Genomic DNA, 14,562 nt, shown 5'->3' on the forward strand with positions numbered 1-14,562 from the left:
TGAACATTTTTGTTCATCAGTTTGATGAACAAAAAATAGACCCATGGGTCTGTTCATCAAGACCCATGGGTCTGTTTATGATTAAAAAAAAATAAAAAAAATTAACTTTTTTTTTGTTAAAGTTTTAATATTTTTGTTAAAAAATTAATATGGGAGTTAATTGGTCATATATATAAAATTTAGGGGTCAATTTGTTATATAAAGTTTTAAAATTAAAAGGATTAAATTGTATTTTTTTAATTTATTAGGTATTAATTTATATTGTGAAATAAATATTAGGACTATTTTAAACCTTTTTACCACTAAAAAACCACCCTATAAAACAAAACCACTATTAAAACCGGAGAGTGTATCTCACTCTCTGAGGTGAGAGTGGGGAGGGGGCTTTTTGTACTAAATTTAACAAGTTCAGGGTAAAAGTGATCCTGTTTTGCTAATTTGGACGTTTTTGATACTTTGCGCCAAGTTCGGGGGGTAAAGTGATCCTTTGTTCAACTAACACCTAACATATGTGACTTTGATAGTTGGATGCCATTTATGTTAAAAAAAATAAAAATAAACGTTGAACCAATGGTTTCAAAACTGAACTACTAGCAGAACCAGTGAGGCCATAAATTCTGGTTCTCTTGCATTTCCGGTTTGACCAGTTCAAATGCCGGTTAGCCAATTCAATCGTCGATTCAACCAGTTAAATAAAGGATTTTTTTACAGAAATACGCTTTTTGACCCACCTCTTAAAAAAATTATAAGCTTAGAAATACGCTTAGAATTTATAAGCTTCAAAAAAATTATTAGTTTTTGAAATCAACCCATCATTTTAAAAAAATTAATATATTTTTATTTTTGTTTTGAAGAGTTTTTTTGACTTTGAAAATTATAATTTTATAGTATTTGGTGAATGCAGTATGCCTAAAACCATTACAAAAGATGAATATTACTATTAATGATGGTGGTAATTTCCTAAAATACATGTTTTGACAATGTTTTTAAAACCGGACCGGAGATCAAACCGGCTTCATCGGGGGTTCATGGTTCGACCGGGTTCAACCGGATTTTTTAATTTTATTAATATAAATTATTTAAATTAGAAATACATGTATTATAAATAAAAAGTATGATAAAATATTTAAATAAAATTGTTTTTTAAATTTTATTTATAATTATAAATAATCAATGTTTAAGAATATGTAGAATAATTATACTAAATGAGGAAAAAAATAAATTTTTAATTTTAATAATAATAATTATTAAATTAAAGTTATACAATTAAAGTTTATAAATAAAAAATATGACGACACATTTAAATATAATTAATTACTAAATGTGTGAAATACGATTATAATTGATGAACATTTAGGGGTACATAGAATAATTATATTGTATGAGAAAGAAAAAAAATAACTTTTAAAAAATAACTTTCAATTTAACAATCATCATATTTTTATTTAAAATTTAAAAATAATTTATTGTGTGAAATATAATTATAGATAATAATGTTCAAGAGTATATAAAAGGATTACTTTATATGAAAAAAAAATAAATATGTGATTTTTTAATTTTAATAATTAATAATTATAAAATTATAAAATATAATATAACACTTTTTATCAAATAAAAAATATGATAATATATTTAAATAAAAAATAATTAAAAAAGTTTTTTATGTGAAATATAATTATAAATAATTAATATTTTAAAACATGTAATGGTATTAGAGAGAGTGTAATTAATTTTTTGAGTGAAAATATTATTTTGATGAGAGTTGACATGTGACATGAAAGAGAAAATAATGTGTAAAAAGTAATCATTTATGAGAGAGAAATAAAGTGTTTATGGGTAAGAGGAAAAAAAGACACATGGCTGGGGGATCACAATTGATTTTCTGTTAGACCATCTCCAAGGGGAGTCATCAAAATGGAAATTGATGACTCCCCTCCAAAAGAGTCACCAAAATGCATTTTGGTGACTCCCTCACACTCTCTTTCATCAAAAATGGTGAAGGAATTTTTCCTTCACCATTTCACTTTTTGAATATAATAATGTGGTTAATTTATATTTTGGTACATATAATTTGTTTGTAGTTGTATTTAATTAATTACTTGCTTTTTAAATAATTTAACGAGACAATGATATAAAAATATTACATGACTAATTTTATAAAACAATAACATAAAAATCTTACATGAATAATTTTACGAGACAGTTAAAAAAAAATTACATAATTAATTTTACGAGACAATAATATAAAAACATTACATAGATAATTTTTACGAGATAATAACCTAAAAACGTAACATACTACGACATTATATAATAAATAAATAGAACACATATTCTATCAATAATCTGGTAAACGAAACATACTACGACATTCATAATTAAAAATTAATAGCAATTTATTTTTTTAAATATAAATAATGTTATAATTCGGATGAATATGAGCATACATAAGTTTATGGGTGTAATTGATAAAAAGTGTATAAAATGTTAAGAATTAAAAATGATTATTATATTAAAAAGTAAAAAAGAATATTTTTTGGTGAAGAATTAGGTGATGATCATTGGAGTAAATTTGGTGAAAATTCACCAAATTGAAAAATGGTGAGGGAAAAATGGTGACTCCCCTTGGAGATGCCCTTATAAAGTGCCTTTTTTGACCATTTTACTAAAAACCGGATTTTTCTGGTTTTTATGGAAAACCGGATTTTTCCGGTTAAATCCGGTTTTGACCGATTTTTTCACATTACGATTTTAATAAGAAACCGGACCGGACAGCTGACCGGTGCCCGGTTAATCCGGTCCGACCGGCCGGTCCGGTCCGGTTTTTAAAACACTGCTTATTTACATCTTTACCTGCCAAGTTTTGATTTTTTTTACCTTTTTTTATTTACGAAAAATACCTTTTTGTTTTTTTGATTTCAAAAATATATTTTTTTTTCGGTTTCCAATTTCGGTTTTCGGTTTTTCGGTTGGTCGACCGAACCGACCAAACCCACCGACAGTTTTTTTATATAGTGTAAGATTAGTGTATATAGAGTTAATTTTTATTTTTTTCTGGATTTTTAATTTATTTTTTATTGTATAACAGTAGTGTATATATAGTGTTTTTATGGTGTTTATATAGTGTATACTTAGTGTATATATAGTGTATAAGTAGTGTATATATAGTGTATAAGTAGTGTATTTATGGAATTTTGTAGTGTTTTTTGTGGTTTACACCGTGGAACACTGCAAATACACCATTAACACTGCAAATAAGCCATAAACACGGTAAATGCACCATAAATATACTAAAAAACGGCAGAAATACACTATAAATACACCAAAAATACACTAAAACTTAAAATATATTATAAAATTACTACAAATGCAGCATAAATCAATTTTTTATTTACAAAATCAGTAGCAATAAACAAATCTATGAATAAGAGAAGACAAAATAAATAATTATATGAATAATAGAACAATTTTATAAATAAAAAATTATAGATCTACAATAATTTATTTACAAAATATTTAAATCATCACAAAAAATCTAAAAAATTACACAAATCTAAAAAAGAGTCGAAAAATCCATAGCGCGAACGGAAGAGACGAATAAACTAGCGCGAACGAAAAAGATGAACGAAAAACCGACCGGAAACGACGAGAAATCCATCGGACGAAGACGAACGAAAGCGCAACCGGAAAGATGAACGGAAAAATAATCGGAGGAGATAGACTGAAAATCAAATGAAAAAAAAGAAGAAAATAAGAAGAAAATAAGAGAGAAAGAGAGAAAAAAAAGAAAAAAATGTGGCTATTTAAAAATTTAACTTAAAATGAGATAAGACTTTTTTATATAGTGAATATTTTTGGTAAATAAATTAGCTTATTAGATAACGTAGTATAAGAGAAAAAAATAGGTTAAAATAGTGTAAATACTTTACCCAAAACCAAAAAGCTCGCACAGTGGTACTGGAATTTTAGGTATATTTGCTTGCTTTATAGATTTGGTTTTCGTTGATTAGCGTATAATCATTCTAAGAGTGTGCAAGTGTTATTATCATGTATAAATTTTCTTGCATTGCATATATATGTTTACATGTAAAAATCTTAAATTAATCTTGATTTTGAGGTATTAATCAAGAATTATGTTTATGATCTTTTGATTTGTTGAGTTGTATATAGTTGCCAAGTGGCTAAAGTCATTTTTCATGTTCAATAGTTGACCATCTTAGTGATAGACATGTTTATGAATTTGGGTTTCTTACTCGCCCGCCCAGATCGGTCTCCTTAAAGCCGAGATTGGACACCAATCTTTTGTCCAAAACCCGGCCTGTCCGAATTCGAAAAAAACCCGTTTTAATGGGCGCGCTTGACCTTTTAATATTATAAAAAATTAATGTAAGTTTTTCCAAGTCTGGGCGATCCCGTAAGATTAGTGCTTTAGGCCAGGTTTGAATAGTATATTTAAATTCCGAACTGAGCTCGACTCGGGTTTGGACTTGTCTTTAAAAAGTCAAGCCCTCTCAAGCCCGCCCATGAACAGGTCTACTTAGTTGCGGCTCAAAGGTTGCGGCTCGTAATTTTTCATCAACATTTGGTTCGTCGGCGGAAGCAGCTGTAAAGACCTTCTGCTCGTTATAAGATCATTGCTTTATTTGACGGTATCAGCTAGTTCGTCGACGGTGGAGGATGTGAGCTTTATGCTTGGTTTGATTGTTGTTTGTTTAAATGGGTTTGTTGATCTATTAGAAAAGAGTGTTAATTTGTTTGAAATGTTCAATTATTTTAATTTTTTCTTCATCGGCAGCAGCTTCTTCTCCAGCGTCCACCTGTTCACCAAAGCAACATTCCACTTCATCGACAATCATTTTCTCGGATTGATTTTTCTATGCTTGTTGGGTTTTTTGATTTTAAAAAAATGAAATTGTTGAGTTGTGATAAATAAAAAAGATGAAGCATAGAGATACGAATGTGTTGTTTGATACAGAAGAAAAAGAGAAAAAATTAGCCATTTAGGTTCTTTTTGTTTGCAGTTTAGGGAGAAAAGAAAATAAATTAAAAAAAAGAGTTATTTTTTCCTATATGTAGCTTAGGTGGATGCTTTTAAACAATTAATGCGTTTTAATTTAAAGTGTGAAATCATGTGCATAATAAACTTTTATTCAAGGACTTATGCTTGCGAATTCGTAGAGTTTAGAGATCAATAAAAAATAAAAAATAGTTTAAAAATTAAATAATAAAAAATGGTATATTTTAATGACCAGAAAATGGGTTTTCCTAATAATATTTTTAGTTTTTGGATGAATCATGGACCCTCGTGATGCCCTAATAAAGATCCTCTATTATATAGACTCTCTTTAACAATATGTCAATATCATATCATTAGGATTAGACCAAATATATAAACTTCATAGAAATGTAAATAATTATTATTAAATTCATAAAAACCGGTTGATTTTTAATTTCAATTGATTTAGTGATTCATCCGTCGTATCAATTTCAATTTAAATCAATTGAACCATATTAAATTGTTTTTAAGAGGATCAAATTCGGAGTGGCCTCCGGTTCCAAAACACTGGTTATACCAAAGAAAAAGATAGAGAGAGAACATAAATGATCAATAATCAAATCATTCCTAACAAGACTAGTAGTAATTTTTTAAGGACAGAAACTTTGCTATTCTTGAAATATGTTGTCATTTATCGACATGTTCTTTAGAATCATGTAAGGATGTTGTCATTTTGTACCATGCAATTGGTACATAGTAAATTGGCAAAGCATCGAAATTAGAAGATATGGTCAAATTAAAAATTGGGAAAACCCATCCTAAAGTATCTAAATTTTACTACATTTATTCAGAAAGCCATTGCTCTAAAAACATTATCCAATCTTTATATTTGCCACATCTCCATTTTCATGCTCTTTTTTATGATTGAAAAAAATATATTAAAAGTTAGAGGGACTAGAGCATAAAAAAGGGCATGAAAATTAAAATTTAGCAGATATAGAAACTGGAAAAAAAATTCAAAATTCAAACTTCCTGAATAAAAATAATATAGTATAAAGGCTTCGGGATGAGTTCAGCCATTGAAATTTGAGTTCTGTTCTTCTAATTTTCTAAAGAATAGTTAAATTAATTGGTTAAGTTTATTTTATATATGAAAAATGTGAAGAATTATTCATACAACTCTACCATAAATTATGATACTATCATAAATATAAAAATGTTGGATTAGATTCAAATCGAGATGGACTGAACTAAAATTTAATTTTTTTATTAAAATCAAATTAATTCAATAAGGTACATTAAAAAAATTAAAATTAAACTGAATTTATCATCATTATAATTGAATCAAATTAAAAATTATTTAAATTAATCAGTTTCAGTTTGATTTTACACACCTCTTATTATGATGCTCAGTAAAATAAAAAAATCAGTTTAATTTTCATGTTTATAATGTAGTGCACATTATTTTTGTTTTGAGTTTAATTTTCAAGATAAAAAAAACTTTTTAAAATGCAATTAATTCAGTGTCCAACTAAATAAATCTTAAATGTAAAACATTTTTGTTATTTTATTTTCTCCATTCATATTTAAATTAATTAAAATTTCTCACGGTTTAACACACATTTTCTTATTAATTCATGAGGTTTTCTGAATGGATATCAACAATGAGACGACCTTTAAATCTTTCACATTAAGACTAATACCACTCGAATCATGTATGTCCTTTGTAGAAGGCAAACTCTGTCCCCAAATTTTTAACGACTGCATATATGAATACAGTTTGCACCCCCGATTTTACTTAAGTTGGAAGAGTGCTTTACCAATTCACCTGCATCTTGGGGTTTAATGCACATTTTTTAAATACACGAGAAATCGTCTTTTTATTTTATCCATAATATATAATTAATTAAATGAAAACGAGTTGAGGCAGATAACAAAGAAATAACTAGCCATATGGATATGGCAAAAATATTATTTACTTAATTATAAACATGAAAGCAAACTTAACAATTAGTTCAAATACCATATATGAAAATACATCTTAAATACTTAGACTATGTTAGATTTAGTTGGTTCATTTATTAAATTATCTTTTATATGTCGCAAAAAAATTCTATGAATTTTAATATTTTTGTTTTGAAAACATTACATTATAAATTATAAATTTTAACATATAAGTTTGGATCTTGAGGTTCTCGATCTGAGTCTCGAGTGGGGAAGGCTTAGGTCTAGGGCCACGACCGGAGTATAAGTGAAGGATCTAAGGTTTGAGGTTGATGATCATAATTTAGGAGTTAGCATTACAGTGTGCATATTTATTTTTTTATAAAATTGAAACGAATAAAATTATAATAATTTTAAACATTTCAAATCAAATTACAGTGTATAAACCAATTAACTTTGTTTTCGTTTGATTCGATTTTTCAAACTCGGTTTATACCAAAAACAAATTAAAATTGTTTTTACTTTAAAAGCAAGAAAATAGATTACATTATAAAAATGTTTAAAATGAACTAAAATTATCGGTTTAGTTTCTTTATTCGATATGATTTGGTTTTTACACAATCTTAATTAGGGTAGAGTGTGATGAGCTTGAAGTTGGAGTTTTAAAATTGAAGGTCTAAGGTAAAAATTAAGGCTATGTTTGGTTCATAAATAATGGAATAGCTATTTCATTAAAAAAACTAATAGCTATTTTATAAAAAAAAATGGAATAGTTATTCTTTATATTTTTAGAGGAGTATTAATTCCATAAAATAGAGGATCATAATTTAACTTTTAGAATAGAAGTCCGGACACGAGATTAAGGTTGGAATCTAAAATCAAAATGGTAATTCACAATGAAAATTATAAAATAAAATAAATAATAAATGTAAAATATATATATAAATAAATAAATAAATTCAAAAGAATTATTAAGTGAAGAATGTAAGTTTTTCAGTTTCATAAGGAATTGATATTCAACAAATTTAAGAAAATAATATTCCATAAAACATCTATTTATATTTAAATTCTAAACCAAAACATATATTAATAATTCTATACAAAATTTTTATAATATACGAGCCAAAAGTATCTTTAATTCTCATACTAGAAATTGCACATATTACACATGATATTAGCTTTGCCGTTCTGAACTGCGTAAAGACAAAAATCCTTTGGCCTACATGTATTTTTTTTGTAATATATAAAATAAAATCTATGTTATTATCGGAAAGAACATACATATTTCTTCCCGGAGATCTGCCACCGGAACCCTAACATGGTGCCAACCGATTTAGATGAGCTAGCATCTGCTGTTTACGCTGCTGAATGTTATTTGGATTTTCAACAACATTATGAAAATATTGTTGATCCTAAAGATATTGCAATACACGCGCCACCAAGTCAATCATCGGGAGATGAAATTTACGAAAGGTTTCAAAAGAATCCGTATAGCTTTCTTTCTCAGACCACCGGTGGAACATTTGTTCAGCTTCCTGAAGTAAGTTCGTTTCCAATAGAGGATGGCTGTAGCAGCAGTGCATCTTCAAGAAGAGGAAGTGGTAAGAAAAGAATGAGATGGACTGAACAGCTTCACGGCAACTTCATCAACTGTGTCAACATTCTTGGTGGTGCTGAGAGTGAGTCATCAATCATAGATCAGTTATATAAATTAGCTTTTCTAACTTCAATTCATATATTACAAAACAACCACTTTTATTGATTCATAGAGGCAACGCCAAAGGCCATACTAAAGATGATGCAATCAAAAGGATTGACTATCTTTCAAATCAAAAGTCATTTGCAGGTAACTAGTATAATTTTTGGCACAATATATACACCAGAAAATTCAGACTTTTTATAATTCTAATCAAAAACTTTAAAACTTTTTAGTATATTTTAGTTATTCGCAACTATTTTAGTTAATTTATTCCAATCAATTTATTAGCATGCTCCTGTTCCATTTCATGCCAACATACAATTTATGGACTTATATTTCGATATGAAATTCTAAATAAAACTTTAATTTTTTTTATAATATTAACACAATTGTAAATAATAGGCTAAAAATCACTGCAAACGTTTGAATTTGCACCAAAGTTGATGATGAATTTTAAATTTTGATAAAAAAAATTAAAAAATAAAAAAGATTTGAATATTTTGGTCTATTGAACCTATCTTATTTATTTACTTTTTATTTTTAATCTTAGTGAATCATAAACTTGATTTGTGATATAATCAAGGCGGAACTACCCTTAGTTAGGATAGGCTCCGCCTCGGGCTGGGATAAGATTATTTTCCTAAATATAGATAAAATTTATTGTGAATTTAGGATTAAGTCTGAAATATTGTCGAAAAATCATAAATGAATTAGAAGTTAAGTTCGGACGGAAAAAAATTGTAGATACATATATAGTACTTTGACCATGTAGAAATATAACTTGAGTTGTGATCTATTTACCGACGTTGTTGTCTGCAGAAATATCGAGCTGAGAGATATATGTCTGAATATAAACAAGGTATATATATATTTGTGGAAAAAACTACATCAGTAGTATAGCTTTTCTAGTTTTGCTCTTTCAGTATATGAACTTATATTTTTAAAATTAATATTTGAACTTTTTAAAAGAATATCAAATAAATAATTTCAGTCAGCTTCGGAAACCATCGTACTAAGTAATAAATAACTTCATATTTAGGTGGCGTTTGATAAAACTGAAAATTAAGTGCTGAAAATTAAGTGCTGAATTTTAAGTGCTGAAAATAATAATTTATGAGTTTTTTAAGTACTGAATTAAATAAGTCTGTTTGATAACTGAAAGTCTGCAATTACTAAATTTTATTTAAATTTTTATTATATTTACATATTAAACCTTTAAAGATTAACTATTTTAGAAATAAATTACTAAATATAAATTATATATTATTTAAGTTTTTAAAATATAAATAAATAGTATATAAAATATATTATGAATATTACATATATCATAAATAAAAATCATAAATTTTAGTTGCATATGTAGATAATTAGTCCTTAAAGATTATAATGATGTTTCCCTTTAACTTGAAAATTAACCTTTAAAATATATTACTAGTTTTTAAAATTTTAAAAAATTGTTTAAATCTGATAATTAATGTTGTGTATTACAAACAGAAGTTCAAATAATATTAAAAAGCGAAAATAATAAATAAATGACATAGACTATAAAAAGAAAAATAAAGATAGAAAATAAAATATTTATAATGAAAAATATAGTACTTTGCAATTTTAAGTATTAGTTTAAATATGTGAAATAAAATAGTTTTATTCGTGAGTAATAATTGGAAATAATAAGAATATAAAATTTATTCAATGATAAGACTAATATTTAATAACTTAATGTTTTCAGCAAAAAAAAAAAAGTCAAAATTTCTGATTTATTATTTTAAGTGATTTTTGACTTAACTGAATAAATTAAGTTAAACTTTTTTGAGTTATCAAACCAACTTAAAACAATTAAGTGCTTAATACATTAATTTAAGTAATAAGTTGGGTTATCAAACACCCACTAAAGATTCATTATAATGTTAGAATAATAATAATAAACAATAATATATATATATATATATACGACATTTATTTATGTGAAATTAAAATGGTAAACCATATTTAAAATTAATATTTGAACTTTTTTTCAGGAAAACGCGAAACAAGAGACTGTGGCATACCCGACCTCTATTTAAAAGCGTAAAGTTCATTTAGCTTATTATATTTCTAGCTTTAATTATTTGAGATCTAAGTATGCTTTTACCATAAACGTTAGTATTATATATACTGCCATATGCAGTGGTGAGCTAACTTGCACTTGATGATATTATATTGGTCAAATGTCGTAAAAAGGCCAAATTTTTCATAAAATTTTTACAAAAGTCTTGATTTTTTAATTTTGTCGATTTTGGCCAAAAATAAATTATTTGGTTTCAATTGTGGCTAACTCTCAATTTGATTTCAATTTGCCTACGTGGCATGCCAAATATTGAAAGATCAAGACTTTTGTGAAACTAAATAATTCATTTTTGGCCAAAATCGACAAAATTGAAAGGTCGGGATTTTTATGAAACCAAATAATCAGTTTTCGGCCAAAATCGATAAAATTGAAAGGTCATGACTTTTGTGAAACTTTTGTGAAAGGTTTGGCCTTTTTACAACATTTGACCTATTATATTTAAGGAACTATAAAGACACCAATTTTGGAGTGAGCAAAATTTTACTCTGCCGAACCATATCATCCATTAGCTATTTTTCAATTTGTTTTAGACCAAATCAATTTTGAAAAAGAAAACAGTTCTTCATTATTGTCTCTAAAATTAAAATTAAAATAAGTTGGCTCCTGATCGATTGTCTCTTGTTCTTCATTATTGTCATTCCGCCTTCGATTATCCGTCGTTTTTTATCGATTGTATTCTCACTTTTATTTTATGATTTCGCATCAATATGAAAATACATTGACAAAATTCATTTTTGGTGATGCAGTAGCATGCAAATCAAAGAAGCACTAGTCCTTCAACTTGAGTTTGAGAAGCGTTTATTTGAGCAACTAAAGGTATAGAAATCCCTTTTTTCGCCCTATTATGATTACACTTAATGGCAAAAAAATATCCAAATATTTACAACTTGTTGCAATTTAAACTAAATTTTTTAATTTTTGCAATAATAACCAAATTGCATTTTTTATATGAATTTTTATGAGTTTTTTGCCAGTTGTTGTGACTTTAATATATTATTATACATCAAAAAATAATAATAGCCTAACATCTTGATTGAAAACAACAAATTTGAATGCCAATTTGGCTATTATTGCAAAAAAAAGATGCAATTTGATTGTTATTGCAAAAATTAAAAAATATAATTTAAATTGCAACAAATTGTAAAGATTTAAGTTTTTTTTACCATTAAACTTTATAATTACCATAATCATAAAATTGGTGAATTGGTTCAATGCTATAGCTTCTAAATTTGGATTTCTCAGATCTACTTTTTATTATTTTTGGAACACAGATACAAGAAGACCTCCAATTAAAGATAGAGGAAAATGGGAAACAGCTGAAGATGATGATGCAACAACAAAACAAAACAAATTAAAACCTTTGACTTTATTTCGGAAATTCTTAAAATTTAACCCCTCTGGAGTTTGGATTACTAATTAATATTACATCATAGTAAAAACTTCCGTTTGCATAGTGATTACTAATTGTGAAGTTTTAAAAAAAGGGTCAGAACAATATACATTTGCTTCCTAAATTTATAATATCTAATCTACTACTATTTAATGATTTGCTACATTAGATATTGTTGTATAGTTTTACCCCTCAACTTCTTTTTTGATATGGTTTGAAACCTTCAATTATGAATAATTTGTTGTCCTCGTTCATATTTTTTATTCCACGTGTAAATTCAGTACAAGTTAGATATTTTAGACTACTATTACAAAAACTACTATTAAGTCATCTTATAATTACATCGTTTACAAATCCCGTCATTTTGACAAACGATGTTAAAACAGACGTCTGTAGCTTCCGTAGTATTTCATCTTTTACTATATAATCTTCTATTTTCTAAAATCTTGTAAATCCTTAATTAATGTCACAATTTGCCGAGTTTTGAATTCAAGACTTCAAAAATCTTGAAACTCACTCCTTGCCATTTGAATTAGAGCTCATCTTTCCTCGTTCATTTGTTGCTTAGCATTATTCTTAATATTTTATATTTGTACAATAAGTAGCATGTATATAATTATTTATATAGTAAGAATAAGTCATTTTCCCATTATCCCACACATGTCACCTTTTTTAAAATTTGTAATTAAAAATCATCGACTTTAATTTTGTATTATCCATCATATAATAAGAATATGAATATATGATGATGACAAAATAACAATTTTATTGTGGAAAAATTATATTAATTGATTTTTGTATTAGAATATATCTCCTTCTCCTATTATGATTAAAGGTTCATATCCTTAAAAGTTCTTATTTGATTAGAACTATTCTAGTTACATACATATATATATATATATATATATATATATATATATATATATATATATATATATATATATATGCTTGTAATCAATTTATCATTATTCGATTCAATAATATATATTTTCTCTTCTCTAATTATTTCACATGGTATCAGAGCAAAATTGATCCTTGATCTCCGCACATCTACTATCTACTATATATATATAAAGCAGGACGTTTTCTCCCTTTGATTGACATGTGGCATTATTACAATGACTCTTATATATTCCATATTCATAATATCTCTTTATACCTTTAATAATTTTGAATTATTAACTCCCTTAATATTGAATCATTTTTAATAATGGTAAGTGTCTTAGTGGAAAAATCATCTGATTACTGTCAATTATATTTCCTACATATATAATTAATTCTATAATTTTTGAAAGGAAATAACAAATGCATAGGTGATGAAGTTTTATAAAATATAATATAATTTACCATTAAAAATGAAAAAGTGAATGGAAAACTTTAAAATACGAATAAATTTACAACATTTTTTTTAAATATTGTCGAAATAAATAATTTATTTATTTGAATTAAAAATATTAAGTAATTTGCATGTACATGTAATTTTATAAAATGATTCGGTTATAACTTATACAACTGATATTAGCTAAATTATATATAGCAAAAAAAATATTGTTGTATTTTAAAAGTGTCATGCTTATTCTTTTTTTTAGAATTGGTATAAATAAACATTATAAAATTGTTAATATAAACACTATCAAACATAAATTAGTAACCTCTAATTTAGAGCTATGAATACTAAAAACAATTATTACTATCACAAATGATAACATCACACATAATCATTCCCACAATATTTCTTTTAATTACTATAAACGTTAACAATTAATTGCCAATTCTTACCTTATTTATTGATTTGTTTTCAATGCAATCAAATAAAAATTAATACTATAGAATTGTAGAATATTAAAAATATAAAATGACATATACAATTATATGAAAATAAAAAACTATAAAATATTAAAATTATAGAATGAAACATGGAATTATATGAAAATAAAAAGCTGTAGAATATTAAAAATATAGAATGACATATAGAACTATATGAAAAAAAATTATATAAATTTAAAATATTTAAAATTTAAAATTAATATTATATTTTTTATAAATAATTAACATTACATTAATTGATTTGTTAACTACATTTGTAAGTTAATAACCTAATATGGAAACAATTAACTCACATTTATGTTATTTTTTAATCAACCTAGCTATAAATGCTAATTATTAAAAATATACCTTATTAGGATTTTAGCTTTTCATATGCCATAGTAAAATCGTTGAATTTTTTCTTTGAAAACTATTGATTGCTTTTTTTAAAAATCTAGAAGCCTAAACAATTTCATATGTATTAATGATAAAAGATTGATTTACCCTTAAATCACCACTATATATATCCATAGCTTTTATCTTCTTTTTCTTAGGTAAATTTTCTATTTCTTCTCTTATTCACTATAAAAAAATTATTTAATTGTTTTAGTTTTTGGCCT

At 25.8% G+C, this 14,562-nt stretch overlaps 1 protein-coding gene across 1 annotated transcript; it reads left to right on the top strand.

The window, feature by feature from the left end:
- Positions 1 to 8,113: 8,113 nt before the first annotated feature.
- Positions 8,114 to 12,174, top strand: LOC126679192 (myb family transcription factor PHL5-like). Its single transcript, XM_050374172.2, has 6 exons — positions 8,114 to 8,619; positions 8,710 to 8,786; positions 9,459 to 9,498; positions 10,658 to 10,706; positions 11,493 to 11,562; positions 12,018 to 12,174. Exons 1-6 carry the CDS (start codon positions 8,259 to 8,261, stop codon positions 12,099 to 12,101), a joined length of 681 nt encoding a protein of 226 aa, XP_050230129.1. The 5' UTR covers positions 8,114 to 8,258; the 3' UTR covers positions 12,102 to 12,174.
- The last annotated feature ends 2,388 nt before the right edge of the window (positions 12,175 to 14,562 follow it).

The sequence above is a fragment of the Mercurialis annua genome, linkage group LG4 (genome assembly GCF_937616625.2).
Source record: "Mercurialis annua linkage group LG4, ddMerAnnu1.2, whole genome shotgun sequence".
NCBI classification, from domain to species: Eukaryota; Viridiplantae; Streptophyta; class Magnoliopsida; order Malpighiales; family Euphorbiaceae; genus Mercurialis; species Mercurialis annua.

Bases quoted from the DNA above. Each gene is read 5' to 3' on its own strand.
- LOC126679192 (XM_050374172.2), top strand. From the start codon at position 8,259: ATGGTGCCAACCGATTTAGATGAGCTAGCATCTGCTGTTTACGCTGCT. The intron at 8,620-8,709 runs GTGAGTCATCAA...ATTGATTCATAG, and splicing joins CATTCTTGGTGGTGCTGAGA to AGGCAACGCCAAAGGCCATA. The intron at 10,707-11,492 runs GTAAAGTTCATT...TTGGTGATGCAG, and splicing joins CCCGACCTCTATTTAAAAGC to TAGCATGCAAATCAAAGAAG.